Source organism: Dendropsophus ebraccatus, chromosome 5, assembly GCF_027789765.1.
Source record: "Dendropsophus ebraccatus isolate aDenEbr1 chromosome 5, aDenEbr1.pat, whole genome shotgun sequence".
Lineage (NCBI taxonomy): Eukaryota > Metazoa > Chordata > Amphibia > Anura > Hylidae > Dendropsophus > Dendropsophus ebraccatus.
The window spans coordinates 107,806,525-107,821,201 of record NC_091458.1 but is presented as its reverse complement, the minus strand read 5'-3'; the positions used below and the strand labels follow the sequence as shown (position 1 = coordinate 107,821,201).

Sequence of the window (14,677 nt, the reverse complement as noted above, 5' to 3'; positions counted from 1 at the left end):
CATCTATGAGGGTGGGGGGGAAAGAGGGGGCCATCTATGAGGGTGGGGGGAAAGGAGGGGGGCATCTATGAGGGTGGGGGGGAAGGAGGGGGGCATCTATGAGGGTGGGGGGGAAGGAGGGGGGCATCTATGAGGGTGGGGGGGAAGGAGGGGGGCATCAATGAGGGTGGGGGGAAGGAGGGGGGCATCTATGAGGGTGGGGGGAAAGGAGGGGGGCATCTATGAGGGTGGGGGGAAAGAGGGGGGCCATCTATGAGGGTGGGGGAAAGAGGGGGCCATCTATGAGGGTGGGGGGAAAGGAGGGGGGCATCTATGAGGGTGGGGGGAAGGAGAGGGGCATCTATGAGGGTGGGGGGGAAGGAGGGGGGCATCTATGAGGGTGGGGAGGAAGGAGGGGGGCATCTATGAGGGTGGGGGGAAAGAGGGGGGCATCTATGAGGGTGGGGGGGAAGGAGGGGGGATCTATGAGGGTGGGGGGAAAGAGGGGCCATATCTATGAGGGTGGGGGAAAAGAGGGGCCATCTATGAGGGGGGGGGGGGGGGGGACCATCTATAAGGGAGGGAGGAAGGGGACCATCTATAAAGGGGGGGAAAGGGGACCATCTATAAGGGAGGGGGGAAAGGGGGCCATCTATAAGGGAGGGGGGGGGGAAAGGGGGCCATCTATAAGGGAGGGGGGGAAGGGGACCATCTATAAGGGGGGGGGGGAAGGGGACCATCTATAAGGGAGGGGGGGGGGGAGAGGGGACCATCTATAAGGGAGGGGGGGGGGAGAGGGGACCATCCATAAGGGAGGGTGAGGAGAGAGGGGGCCATCTATAAGGGAGGGGGTAGAGGGGGCCATCTATAAGGGAGGGGGTAGAGGGGGCCATCTATTTGGGGGGGGCAACATAGGGGAAAGGGAATACACAGAGGGGGGCATATATTATTAGGAGGTCACATAGATTCAGGGCTACCCACTAAATGAGGGTGTAAAGGGGACAGTACAGATGTGCAGTGTGTAGAGAGATGGAGATGGTGTCAGAGTGTGGAGCCTAATATGTCTGTCTGGCAGATTCTGTGGATTCGTGGCTCAGAGAAGTTCTCATAAAGGCCCAGGACAGATGGAGAAGAAGATGAAAAGGAAAGAACTCCGATCAGAAAAGACGTCTCCTGTGAGTCACCTGATATAACTGCACAGTAATGTATATGGTGTATAGAGCCTGTGTAGAGCTGGGGCCACCTCTATATGACTGGATGAGGTGATTTAGTGTACTGGATTTGGTCAGTAACAATATGGTGGTGATGGTAGTGGTTGTGGTGTGGCGGTAATGTTTCCTCCCTATATACTGGTATTACTGGTAATATTGGTCTCAGTATACAGGATATGGTCGGTAACAGTATGGCGGTAATAGGTAATATCTGTCTTGGTGTGTGTGTGTGTAATATATATATATATATATATATATATATATATATATATATACATACAGTGGTACCTTGGTTTAAGAGTAACTTCGTTTAAGAGCGTTTTGGTTTAAGAGCTCACAGTTTTTCAAAATTGTGACTTGGTTTAAGAGCATTGCTTTGGTTTAAGAACTTCCTGTATTGGGTGGGAGCGCGAGTGGAGAAGGGGCATGGCCTGCATAGCGGGGTCTACAGCACTGTACTCTAAACACCTTCCAAATCATAGCAGATCCCCTTCAGGCTGGGGCTTACATCAGGGGACAGGACTGTGGGGGGGGGGGGGTAATCTCTCCATAGCTGTAACACTTCTCTCCCCGGACAGAGAGCGCTGCTGTACTGTGCCCACATCTGTACTGCTCATTCCTTCCTGCTCCCTGCAGTCTCTGTCAGCCCTTGTGTTTCCCATCCTCTCCATTACTGTACAGTACAGAATAATAAATATATTTGGGGTGTGGAACCAATTGTCTGCATTTACATGATTTCTTATAGGAAAATTTGCTTTGGTTTAAGAGTGGATTTGGATTACAAGCACGGTCCTGGAACGAATTATGCTCATAATCCAAGGCACCACTGTGTGTGTATATATATATATAATATATATACACACACACACAACAATAGCATCACTTGGTCGTGAAAGGAGGGGGGGGGGGGGCCCAAGTTGGCCTCTCGCACCAGGGCCCAGGAGACATTAGCTACGCCCCTGGGATGGAGGACCTTTGGGTCACATGTGAAGATCAGCCCGGACTACAGGAGGAGGAGGGGGAAGCCTGGGAGCTGTAAGTGCTGTGTATGTGTGTAAGTGTGTGTATATATGTATCTGAGGGTATATGTATATGTCAGTGTGTGTATATATATATATGTATCTGTGTATATATTTATATGTCAATAAGTGTATGTATCTGTGGCTGTGTGTGTGTATGTCAGCAATGTCTGGAGCACTGGTGTATATGTGTGTGTGTTTGTGTATGTCAGTAGTTTCTCAAGTGATTGACAGGTTTGCTCCCAAAGATGTTCTGCAGCAGCTTCTTTTAATGCTGGGCTCTAATAAAAGAACCCACCACTAATATCTGCTGCATTTTCTTTTATTTCTGGTTGAGTATTATTACACTAAGATGATTTCCGTGTATACAGTCTATTCATGGTGTATACATCAGCACTAGTGTAATTACATTACAGCGTATATATGTGTATGTCAGTGGCGTATCTGTATATACGTTAATGGTGTCTCTGTGTGTGTATATGTGCGTCATTGTCTATGTTTGGCGGGGGGGGGGGCGCGTACAGGATTCATGGGGCCCCGTACAGTTTTTTGCTATGGGGCCCCATGAATCCTAGCTACGCCCCTGCCCTTTCCCTACCACTGCTCGAACATTTTCGTAAGATCTGTAAAATCTATGAAACCATTGATCATTTATGTTACAGGGCCCTTAGTTTCAGTGCCAAATGTACAAAAAGCATAAATTGTCAAACTTGGCAGGCACCAGTTCCCATTACTCAGTTCTGAAATGGGAGAGTGCTCAGGTTTATGCTCTGTCGACATCTGAGCAGAGGTGATCGCCCTTTGTCTGCCTAGAGATAATGGTAGGGCTTATTCCCACACGCCATAATCCACAGAGGTTACAGAGTGTGAAGCTACAACGCGGGTGGGAATAAGCCCTTATAGTTCATAGATTGTCAAGGGGGTGGACCTGAGAGTTTTCCCCATTCAGAACTGAGCTGGTGACCACCAAGTTGTCTATGTTTTTATTAGATGTGGAAACTAAGAGCACAGTTCGTGAACAAGGGGGACAACAAGAAAAGGAATTCTGTGTGGTGGCTACACTGCTGATATTTTCAGAAGAAGCCACAAGTCCTCTTTAAGTAGGAGAGGAACCTTAAGGATTATAAACTACACTCTTAATTTGTTAATGTGCCAATAAGACCCACAGCTTAAGTGACGTCTAGCTACTCTAAGGTGCTAAACACCCTAGCCAAGCTAAAATCTGTTAACAGTAGAGATGAGCAAATCTCGAGCATGCTCCGGTTTGTCCCAACCCAAGTGTGCGGCATTTAATTTAAAGGTGGCTGCACAAGTTGGATGCAGTCCTAGGGAGTCCTGGAAAACATGAATATAGCCTATAGCTGCATGCTTGGGGTTGCTCACCTCTAGTTAACGGCAATGGAATAAAAAAAAATGTTTGTGCTGTTGTCCATGTTGATACTACTGCAGCACCACTATTTGCCATTAGCTCAGCTCATTCTATTTCATTAGGAAAACTGAGACCATGCAATGCAAAAAAGACAACAAAAAAGTGTGAATGTGAGAAGTATAAATATCTCTACAAATGTAGATTTGTAGAAATCAACCTATGACAACCTTTTACTTATCTGGGTTCACACTACGTTTTTGCAATGGCATCAGTTTGCAAAAAACGGATGAAAAAACATGCATTTGTGTGCATCCGTTTTGATCCGTATTTCCATTGACCTCCATTATCAAAACGGATCCATTTTTTTTTACGGACAAAAAAATTAAGCCAACTATGTCTTTGTGTTTGTTAAAAACAAAACGGATTGATTTTTATCTGTTTTTTTTTTATCATGGAAGTCAGCGGAAAGTCGGATTAAAATGGATGCACACAATAGCATCAGCTTTTTGCAAAAAAAAAATAAAAAAAAGGATAGAAAAAAAAACATAGTGTGAACCCAGCCTTACTTGATTTTGAAATTTACAGTTTTCAGATGACAGCAATCAATTGTTCAATGATATAATCAATCTAACTGGGTATAAAACTCTACAATGTAATGATACTGGTACAACAATACATAGGAAACATATTTTCCACTGCATGGAAGACAAATTCTATATTCTGTACTGCTAAGGACATTTTCTGTTAATAAATAACAAAGCCAAGTCACGCACCTCTGATGCCCCGACCAAAAGAAAAAAGCCACCATATTTCAGAGCTTTGCCTTATCACCCCAGTGATATCTTCAGTTTCTTTCATCAGAAATATTTCCCGTGTGCCCATCCTCCTTTAGCCATGCTAAACTGGATTAGCCTGCTCTCTGCGAACACTAAAAGTAGGTCAGTTTAAGAACATTATTATATGGTGACAATGTGATTGCTGAAGTCTGCTCCCAATCATATTTTATAGGAGCTGACATGTCAGACTGGAGATGTAATGACTGATAACAATTCTCCGTATCACAATTCTCTGTAGACGGCATTTTTTACACCTCTGACCTGAATCACAATTTTCAACTGCATTCCAGAAGATTCTGAACCACACTTGTCATGCCTCAATGGACCTTCTATGCAATACGGTGGATGTGGGGCTCTACTTCATGTTTACTACATATCTAAGAAACAAATGGGGCTAGCACATTTCTGGCAGATCAAATGGGGCACATTTTCACCTGCCAGGATGATTGGTAAGAATGACAGTGGGGCACAGGCAAATAGAGTAAGGGTGATAGGTTCGGTACAGTCCAAGTTTAAAGAAATACTCTAGGCACTCTATGGAATGCTAGGAAAGGGCATAAGAGGGCAGTGAATGACACATACAGTAGGTTCTATCTTTAGTGTCTTTTGAGTCACTGTGTGATGCACGGCAACTCACTGATGATGTCATCAAAGTCCTAGCCTAAAGGTGGGCAAACACACCTTCAATAACCATCCTCCCCGTACACAGGAACACTTGGCACGGCCAAGCATCTCTGTTGAGGAAAGGTAAGCCACAGTCAGACAACTGTGGCAGTGGCAATATAAAGAGGTCGGAAAGTGATTTTCCATTAAGTCCCACCCTTTTCTCTATCGACATCACATGTCGGTGAAGTCTGGGAGAGAGCTGTACACATTATACTAATTAGAGATGAGTAAATCACTCATTTAAACCAAGCAAAGCTCTTCGTTTGATCACCGCTTCACTCATCAAGTTGCTGACCTCTCTCCTCCTAGGATGCCGGGAAAAGCTGGATCCATTTCTGGAAAACTTCTCCCAATTTCCCAGGATTAGATCCAGCTTTTCCCAAGCACCGGGGGTGGAGCAGCACTCAAAGACTGGCGTCATGATGAGCAGAGCGTCGATTAAATGAAACGCTTTGCTTCGATGGGTGATTCGCTCACCTCTAATAGTGACGGCTAAACCTGTTGCTAGCAGCAGGTTTGGCCTGCAGAAGTATAATGTATATGGATGGAAACATAGCTTAGGCTCATTGTACCCTATTTTTGCAGAGAGCATTTGCTGTGTCGGGAATTTGCATGCAGCAGACATATGCATCACTAGATAGAAGCCAAAGGAGAGTCATTTTGTCACTTTGCTTCAATTAATTTTATGAATGGAATATTGCAGGCCTCTTTGCTTTTCTATAGAGAAGGAGCCAGCAAAAAAAAAAAAAAACAAAAGTCAATGTATGATGAATACCATTTATCAAAGATATATACACCAAAAAGAATATGGCCAGGAGTCCCCTGATGTACTGTATACTTCCATCAGATACTTTAAAATACAGTCTAGAATAAGGCTTGGTTGCCAGCATAGCCCCTTCAATAACGTTATAGGTCAAGGTTTCCTTATTTTATATCATGGTAAAAAGGCTCTGGCAGGATGACTGCCCCATAATGATACACAAAAAATAAAATTAAAACATTACAATCAGAAAAAAAGAAACAGATTAGGAAAAAAGAGCATGTTTCAGTAACTGCCTCTAATCAGTAAAAAGAAAATCTATGCAATTGTCATGTACTTATCTAGCCAATCTGCGACGCTGCAGTGACAGAGGCAGGCAGACAGTCACATACCCTCCCAGCCGGCTGATGCTGCAGATAAGCAGCCTATCAGCGGCCAGGGACAGGAGCACCATCCCAATCACGAGCTGTTAGGACAGTATGTCTAAGTAGACAGCAACAGTGGGCTAGATTCACATAGGGCTCACTGTTCTAAGGATGTGATAGAAACACATTCACTTTAATATTGTGGCCTTTACACCAAACTTTATTGGGGGAAAAATCTTTCAAATCAACTAGTGTCAGAAAGTGACAGAGATTTGTAATTTACTTCTAAGGGTGCCTTCACACCTACCGTATCGCAGCAGAAAATCCGCTGCGGATCCGCAGCAGATCCGCAGCAGATCCGCAGCAGATTTAACTAAGTGAATGAACACAGCATTAAATACGCACTGTCAAATCCGCTGCGGATCCGCAGCAGATTTGTAAGTGCGTATTTGATGCTGTGTTCATTTATTTAGTTAATTCTGCTGCGGATCCGCAGCGGATTTTCTGCTGCGATATGGTAGGTGTGAAGGCACCCTAAATAAAAATCTCCAGTATTCCAGTACTTATTAGCTGTGTGGAAGTGGTGTATTCTTTCCAGTCTGACACAGTGCTCTCTGCTGCCACCTCTGTCTGTGTCAGGAACTGTCCAGAGAAGTAGCAAATCCCCATTTAAAAAAAATCTCTCCTGCTTTTCAGACTGGAAAGAATACAATTTCCTGCAGAACATACAGAAGCTGATAAGTAGTAGAAGAAATTTTCAATTAGAGGTTAATTACATCAAATTAAATATATGGCACTTTCTGGCACCAGTTGATTTAAAAACAGTTTTTTTTTTTTTTTGCTGGAGTACCAATTTCAGGAGTGAGTGATGTAATCATGGTGTAATAAGTGTAATAATCTACAGCTGTATGGAATTATAATTATCTCCTAATAGGTGTTTCCATTTAAGTAATGGGCACATTTACTGTTAAAACGGGAAAAAAAAATGTCATCAGGTAGTACTGTAATAGAATCATTCTATACAATTCTGTCTTTGTGTATACTGGCCTTGTCTGTAGTTTTACCATAGCACAGTGTCACCACACTATCATTTATAGAGCCAACAAAGTAACTTTCCCTTGGAGCGACGCCACACTTGTTATACTGCCCTAGTTTTCTTGGTAAATGTCATTATGAAAAATCATCTAGGCAGGTATGATGTTCATTCAGTGTATTTTACCTGAAGTCTTCATGATCCATCTCAGCATGGATTCAAATGCTTTTCCTTATTATGAGCTTTATTCGGTATAACTGTGTTAAAGGGGAACTATTAGCAGATTCATGCAAATAAACCTGCTGATATCCCCCTGAAGCAGTTTATCTCATGTTCTCGGTGTAGTTATTCTTTTTTCTGTGCGCCCTTACGTTCTGCAGCATTTTCATCACAGAAGATATGTAAATCGGCACCTTAGGAGAATTTGGGGCATTGCCTGGATGCACAGACCACCCAACCTGTCCTGTCCAGCTACTATGCATTTCCAGATCCAGAAAAGGGTGCTAATGAGAGATTCTTCTCAGCTGGGATGCATTGTAAATCATGCATGCAGCAGGACCAGCCCATCTCGTACATGAGCTCTTCCTTGTACATTCGCTGTTATGAGTGGCGAGGAGCCAAGGGGGGGGGGGGGGAGGGTTCTGTGCGGCCGGGCAATGCCCCCAGTGCTCCTAAGGAGCCGATTTGCATATCTTTTGTTATCAAAATGCTGCAGAACACTGGGATGCATGGAAAAAGGGATGACCATACTGACAACATAAGGTACGCAACTGCAGGGAGATATCAGCAGGTTCATAAGCTCAAGGTTCACTTATCTATAGACCACACTGAATTTGCTGATTCACTCAAAAACCTAAACCCAAAGGGGAACACGTCATGATTTTAGCTGTAGTCAAATTTTTTTGTGTTATTGGTTAAATAATGCCTCCCTTCTTGGCCAGACATTGAGGCGTCCCGCAAACATGTCTTACAAATAGAGAAAATTTTAGCCCTCTCATCGAGGGAACATTTTAAAATGAGACCAAATGCAGAAAGTTCTGATCATCTTCGCGCTCACGGAGAAGGCAATAATAGTTTGATTAATTAGTTGATTGACACATTAAGCCGAGACACACTGACTGATTTTATATGCCAATAAATAGGAAGGCATGAAAAAAAAGCTGCAAAGTAACAATGCTTTAAAATATAAAACTCTTCATAGTTTATACTTGTACACCGTTCTTAAAGAAACTCGACAGGGAGGTTGTGCCAAACACCTTGGAGAACTAACCACAGATCTTCTGTGGATGTAGGCTGCTCAAATCTTTCTATTTATTTCATGTAATTTCAGGCAGAGTGATGTTAGGGAATCTGTCTGTCGTGACTTTACCTGATGAACCATTGGTCTCGAGTTCTGGCCGACGTGCCAGAAGTTGCTACTTGTTTTCGTGTTTGCATTTCACAGGTGTGAACATGGTTGGATTCTGTCTTGGCCTAATTGATCACATTTTGGTTAACACCCTGCATCTTCTGGAGTGAATTTTTCAGCAGTTAACTCCTTGCCTTGCCAGTGATTGACAGCTCTTTCCTCCTGTCAAATGGTCCCTTTACACGGAGCGATAATTTGCCCAATCGAACGTTTAACGATTTTGAAGTAACAATGTTTTTTTTTTTTAATAACGATCAGCGTTCAGACAGAAAGATAAATCATTAGAAAAAATTGCTATTGCGATCGTTTTAAGATCGCTTAAGCCAATCTCACACATAGGGTGAATCATTAAAAAGACTGTTTAGACAAAGCGATCTGCTAATTTTCAGCGAACGACCAACGATGATTTTAGAACATGTTGAAAGATCACGATGAACAATTTATGGCTTGTCGCTTGATCGTACGTAGTGTTTACATGAGCCGATTATCGCTCAAATCCGATCGCTATTGCGAAAATATGAAAGATAATTGCTTCGTGTAAAGGGACCTTTAGTTCTTTCTGCCCCAATCACCAGACCGAGACCTGGCTTCCTTTAAGACTCAGTCAGTTACTGAGTGGCCTGATGCCAGTCCTAACATTAACTAATCTAGTCACCCAGATGGTTCACTATGAAAATCAACCTGTTGGTTGCTGACCTCTTGGATGACATGGCTATCAGGTTGGAAGGTATGGCGGGCCTTATTGATCAAATATCTTGGTGCCTAGATTCTATAGTCACCCAGCCTACTGAATCACCTACTGCTCCTGCTGCCTTCACCGCACATTGTTTCCCCATTCACTCTGTCCAGCAGAAACCACAAATGCTTTTGCTGGATCGCTTTGAAGGGGATTACGACAGTTTTCGCACTTTTCACTAATCCTGTATGGGTTGCACTCCTGTATGGATGCACTCCTATAATAACATACATTACATAGAAAGCCTGTCTTCTTTCTTTGTATTTACTTAAGATCAGAAGAACACCACCACACTATTGCGTTCTCTTCCGACTTCCACTTTATGGGGCCATCCAAGTTGGACGGATATAGAGTGGAGATAGGAATGCACAGCAGCATGGACTTCTCCCAGCTCATTCTCCTGATTGGTTGTGGTCTAAACACTCAGTCTGACTCCGAGCAGTCAAAACTTTTGACATGTCTTTGTGGCACGTCAAGTTTTTTCTAATGACATGCTCTTTAATAGACATTTACATAATTAGTTGTGAACTCCCTTTTCTAGACCAGAAAAGAACCCCATACACTTAATCGTATGGTGGCTGAACCCTGAACTGACAGCAGGTTTAGTTTAAAGTGTATGTGGATCCTGAGTCTCCACCAACAGATAATGATAGTAGAAATAGGGGTCAGGTGTGATGAACAGGGCGTCAGCAGAGAGTTTACCGGGCAAGTTCCTGGGCCCACAGCGCCTCTAGGGGTCAAGAGAGGGAGAGGGGCCCAGTGTTCTAACTGTAGTTCAGGGTGAGTGGTCTGAACATCAGAAGACACAGGAGACAGAGCAGGACCTGCACAGAGAAAGAAAAGGGTGAAGGACCTTACCACATGACTGGAAAGTCCTCAACCTTACAGTGTGGAGAGCAGCCTGACAGAAAGGAATAAGAAGAAGACTGAGCTGTAAGTGCTGAGTGTCAGTGTGAGTGAGTCAGTCAGTCAGTGTCTGTGTCAGTAATGTGTGTTTGTGTATGTTAGCGGTGTCTCAAGTGATGCATAGTAGATGGATAAGGGGCCTGCTGAGTCTCTTAACCGGGGGCCCGCAAAAACTTGGAGCCGTCCCTGGTAACAGATTTCTACTCGCCCATCTCTTTTTTCTCAGAGAGATAAGTAGGTGCCAGAACAGTCTGAACGTTCGGCCAGCGGTCTCAGTGCCCTCCTCTGGTGTCCCCTGCTGACTGCAGAGCGTCCACTTCCGAGAAGAACTCATCTCAACAGTGGCAGCCCGCTCAGCCAACCACTGACTGAGACGAGACTGGCTGGACGGGCTGTCACTCCCTAGATGAGTTCTTCTCAGAAGCAGAAACTCTGCAGTCAGTGGGGGACACTGGCGACACCAGAGGAGAACACTGAGGGAGTGCAGACAGATAAAGATAACATATTTATTGTTTTTATATGCACCAGCAGCAGTATATTAAAAAAGACAGATTGCCAGACAACCACTGTAAGAATTGTTTTCTTTCCAATGGGCAGAGCACTAAATGTAGATATTGCACAAATCTTGAAATGGGTGTAGACATGAAAACCTAAGAGGCAGAAAACCTTCTGAAAGAGCTGAACATGTTGTTCAGTATTGTCTTCTAAAATAACACTTTATTACATGCAGTTACACCTACTAAAAAAAATCAAAGCTGCTATTTTCTAGCTAAACAAACATTATATTAATTGCATAATGCTGTGAACTTTGATTCAAGTGTATTTAGCTGGGGGAACCCTTTGCTTGATTGATTTTGCCATTTAAAAGCACTGCAAATTGCTGATCAGCACTCGTTTGATATCACTGAAGGCTGCATGTAAGAGGGATCTGAGGCCTGATCCACAGTGCTTGGAGCTGTCCATGAAGACGGTTTGGAACAGATGTGTGGGTGAGCAGGGTAGCCAGAGCATGGTTCATTGATGCACGCTGCCAAGATTCAGACCTCTCATTCCTATAGAGTATTAAGAGAGTGACGTTACTGGCCTTGCCACCACTTCTTAAGGATGGGTTCACACTATGGAATCCGCATGGATAAGTTTCGACGGATTCTGTCGCTTGTGCCCGCTCGTGACAATTCTTTCGCCAGAAAGTAGAATCCGCCCGGCCATAAAATGGTGTCTATGGCACAGACAGAGATGCCAGCTGCCATGAGGGGGTACGAGCAACGGAATCAGAAGGAACTTATCCGCACGGATTCCATAGTGTGAACCCACCCTAAAAGTGGAAACTTAGTCTTGAAGACATATCAGGGAAACAGAGCAAGACAGGTAAATAAACCCAATTGCAAAGATGCCTAACTTTTAATGCACTACAGTTCTAAATTAAGTTATTGAGATGAGAATGCTCCTTTAAAACAGGAGTGGTCCTAAAACAGGGGATCTTCCCATTCTAGTTATTCTCTGTGCAGGTTCCCCTCCTCCATTTTGCCTTATATGTTAAATAGTGACCCAATTACTGCCCTGTGAAAGTGGCCTTACTAAGCTGTTGTATATTGGAATCAATACTATTATTCCTAGCCTGAGAAGCCTAGAAACAAGATCTAAGAAAATATTAGTTGCTCCTACAACAAGTTTGAGTTCCATCTAAAGGCTGCAAAGTAAATAGTTTTGCAATCCTAGTTCAACTTGAGTCATTTACCTCATGTGCCCTGAAGACAAACTCTTGCTAGGAGAATAAAAGCTATGGCACACTGTGCCAAATTCTAAATTACTAAACACACTGACCTAATTCATTTTTGTAACTCTATTTGCTAAAGAACAAGAATGAAAATTCAGCCATAACAAAAGAACTCATTTGCTTTAGTAGTTTTGAAACTGGTCTAAAACTATTTGTGATGACGTTAAATTTGGTAAGGTGGGGGCCCCTGCCTTTGCCAGGCATTGGCACAAAGCAGAGATTCCAAAGCAGAGACTGCACTGTGATAATACAAGCAGGGTTGGCCTACCAAAGTACCAGAGGATTCTATGGTGAGTCCAAGTTGTAACACAAATGACAGCTCCATCTGGACTACACAGTAGAAATCCTATTACACCTAGGGTATGCAATGATTAATGAGGTACCTCCGGTCACTTGCCAGATGGTTAAGCGTGACGCCAGTCCTGTGGTGGTTGGCCTTGCCCGGTGGTATGTTATAGATATAGCCTTGCTCGGTGGTAGGTTGTTGTGACGCCAGTGCCAGTTGGGTACACAGGTATGGTGGCACACCTGCTTTTATTTTAGTGGGCTGGCTATATTTTAGTGGGCTGTGGTCAGTGACCTGCTGGGCTGTTGTGGGGTCCATTGGGTACTTATCATGGTGGTGCGGAGTGGAGTAGTGACCCACTCGGACTGATGGTACTGCCACCCACAGAAAGGGTAGATGACCCAAGGAGAGTGTGTGTGCTGTCATAATATCTAGCATAAATATAATCTTGTTTACTCTGAAGATACTTGAGGTAGGCAGCAGATTATACAGCTTTGCCTTGATACAATACTTTACACTTGATAAGTTACTTAGCCCCTAGACGACCCAGGACGTAGAGTTACGTCATGGAAGTCTGTCACCAGACGACCCTGGACGTAACTGTACATCCTGGGTGGTTCTCCTGCTATGAAGCGCGCTCCGGAGCGGAGGGTGGGGGCAGGTGGGGGCCGGGGGCCTAAAGACACGCTGCAGCCGCGGCGTTTCAGTGTAAGTGACAGGGGGAGTCCCCTGTCACTTACCGATCGGGACCCCCACAGTGTGACTGCGGGGGTCCCGATCATTAAAACAGACCACCGGAGATCTCTTACCTGCCTCCGTGCGGTCCGATCGGCGATCTGCTGCACTGAGCCTGCACAGGCAGGCTCAATGAGCAGAGCGCCGATAACACTGATCAATGCTATGCCTATGGCATAGCAATGATCAGTGTGCAAATCAAACAAATGTATGTAAAAGTCCCCCAAAGGGACTTCAAATGTGTAAAAAAAAAAAGTTAAAAACACTATTACACTACCCCAAAACCCCTCCCCCAATAAAAGTTGAAATCATCCCCCTTTCCCATTATATAAATAAAACATATAAAAATATATAATATACCGTAGCGTGGGTAATTGTCCGATCTATTAAAATATTACAAGCATCATTGTGAACGGTGAACGGCGTAGACGATAAGAGGGAAAAAGTGCGCGGATTACCGATTTTATGTTACATTATATATATATATAAAAAAAATTATAAAAAGTGATCAAAACGTCCGATCTTCACAAATATGGTACTAATAGAGATCATGGCGGAGAAAATGACACCCCATACAGCCCCGTAGGTGAAAAAATAAAACCATTATAAGCGTCACAATAGGCCCATTTTATTAATAATTAATTGCCAAAAAAAAAGGATTTAATAAAAAAAATATATATATAACATTAGAGAATCTGTGTAACCTGCATATGGTTGTGTTCGGACTGACCTATAGAGTAATAGTATCATGTCGCTTTTACCGTATAGTGTATTACGTAGACACAGGAACCCCCCAAATGTTACCATATTGCATTCTATTTTACAATTTCACTTCATATCTTCATAAATAATATATTTGGGATTCCATCATACATGTTATCGTAAAATGAAAGACGCCATTACAAAGTACAACTATTCCTGTAACAAACAAGCACTTACATGGCTTGTAGATAGAAAACTGAAAGTGCTGGAGCTCTTAGAAGGGGAGGAGGGAAAAACGAAAGCGCAAAGATCAAAATTTGCGCTGTCCACTGGGTCATTTTGGGCTTGGTCCTCAAAGGGTTAATACTTTAGAATCCAGATCTGCACTGAGAGTAGAAGGAGTGATCCAGTCGTGCTGACTGAGTTGCGTGATGAGAGGTAGAAGAGAGGATCAGAAGAGTAGAAAGAAGATGTCGTTTTGCCAGAAGATGTCAAGAGAGTCCCAACACAAATAGTACTGTGCTCTGCCGGAACTTCAGAGGTAGTAATAGAAAAATACTTGAGAGCAAAGAGAATACTTGTGCTTGTGTTTTGACTCTTTGGTCTTTTCACCACCTATTGCCCACCAGTGTCGAATTACCCATCCTAGAGGGTGACACAAGCCCCAGACCTTGTTAAATGGGATGAGCGGTATGCTGAGGGTTTGCTGCTTACACCCACGCTGCGAGATAGAGTTCATAGGCTTCTAGCAACTTTTCTCTATCTGGATTAGTTTATTAATTCTTTATGGGTACTGTCCTGCACTGTGTTCCTCTGGTCCACGGCATGGGTTAGGGTGATCCCTGACTTTTCCGCTCTAGTGGAAGCTTAACACTGCAAATTGTGTAGT

The 14,677-nt window shown here is 43.8% G+C and overlaps 2 protein-coding genes across 5 annotated transcripts in view; both read right to left on the bottom strand.

The window, feature by feature from the left end:
• RPL31 (ribosomal protein L31) overlaps window positions 1-14,677 on the bottom strand; it is a 384,238-nt gene that overhangs the window by 196,293 nt on the left and 173,268 nt on the right. The gene's annotated exons all lie outside the window — the stretch shown is intronic.
• NPAS2 (neuronal PAS domain protein 2) overlaps window positions 1-14,677 on the bottom strand; it is a 72,623-nt gene that overhangs the window by 46,083 nt on the left and 11,863 nt on the right. Inside the window, exons 1-2 of one of the 4 annotated variants that reach the window (XM_069970948.1) lie at window positions 7,425-7,458; window positions 4,352-4,506 (exon numbers count right to left, since the gene is read on the bottom strand). The exons of 2 other annotated variants lie outside the window; for them this stretch is intronic. In XM_069970948.1, coding sequence (XP_069827049.1) covers window positions 4,352-4,386 — 35 coding nt within the window. In that variant the 5' untranslated portion in view covers window positions 4,387-4,506; window positions 7,425-7,458. Of the gene's footprint in view, window positions 1-4,351; window positions 4,507-7,424; window positions 7,459-14,677 lie in introns of those variants that run through there. One more of the 4 variants, XM_069970947.1, reaches the window with a different exon arrangement.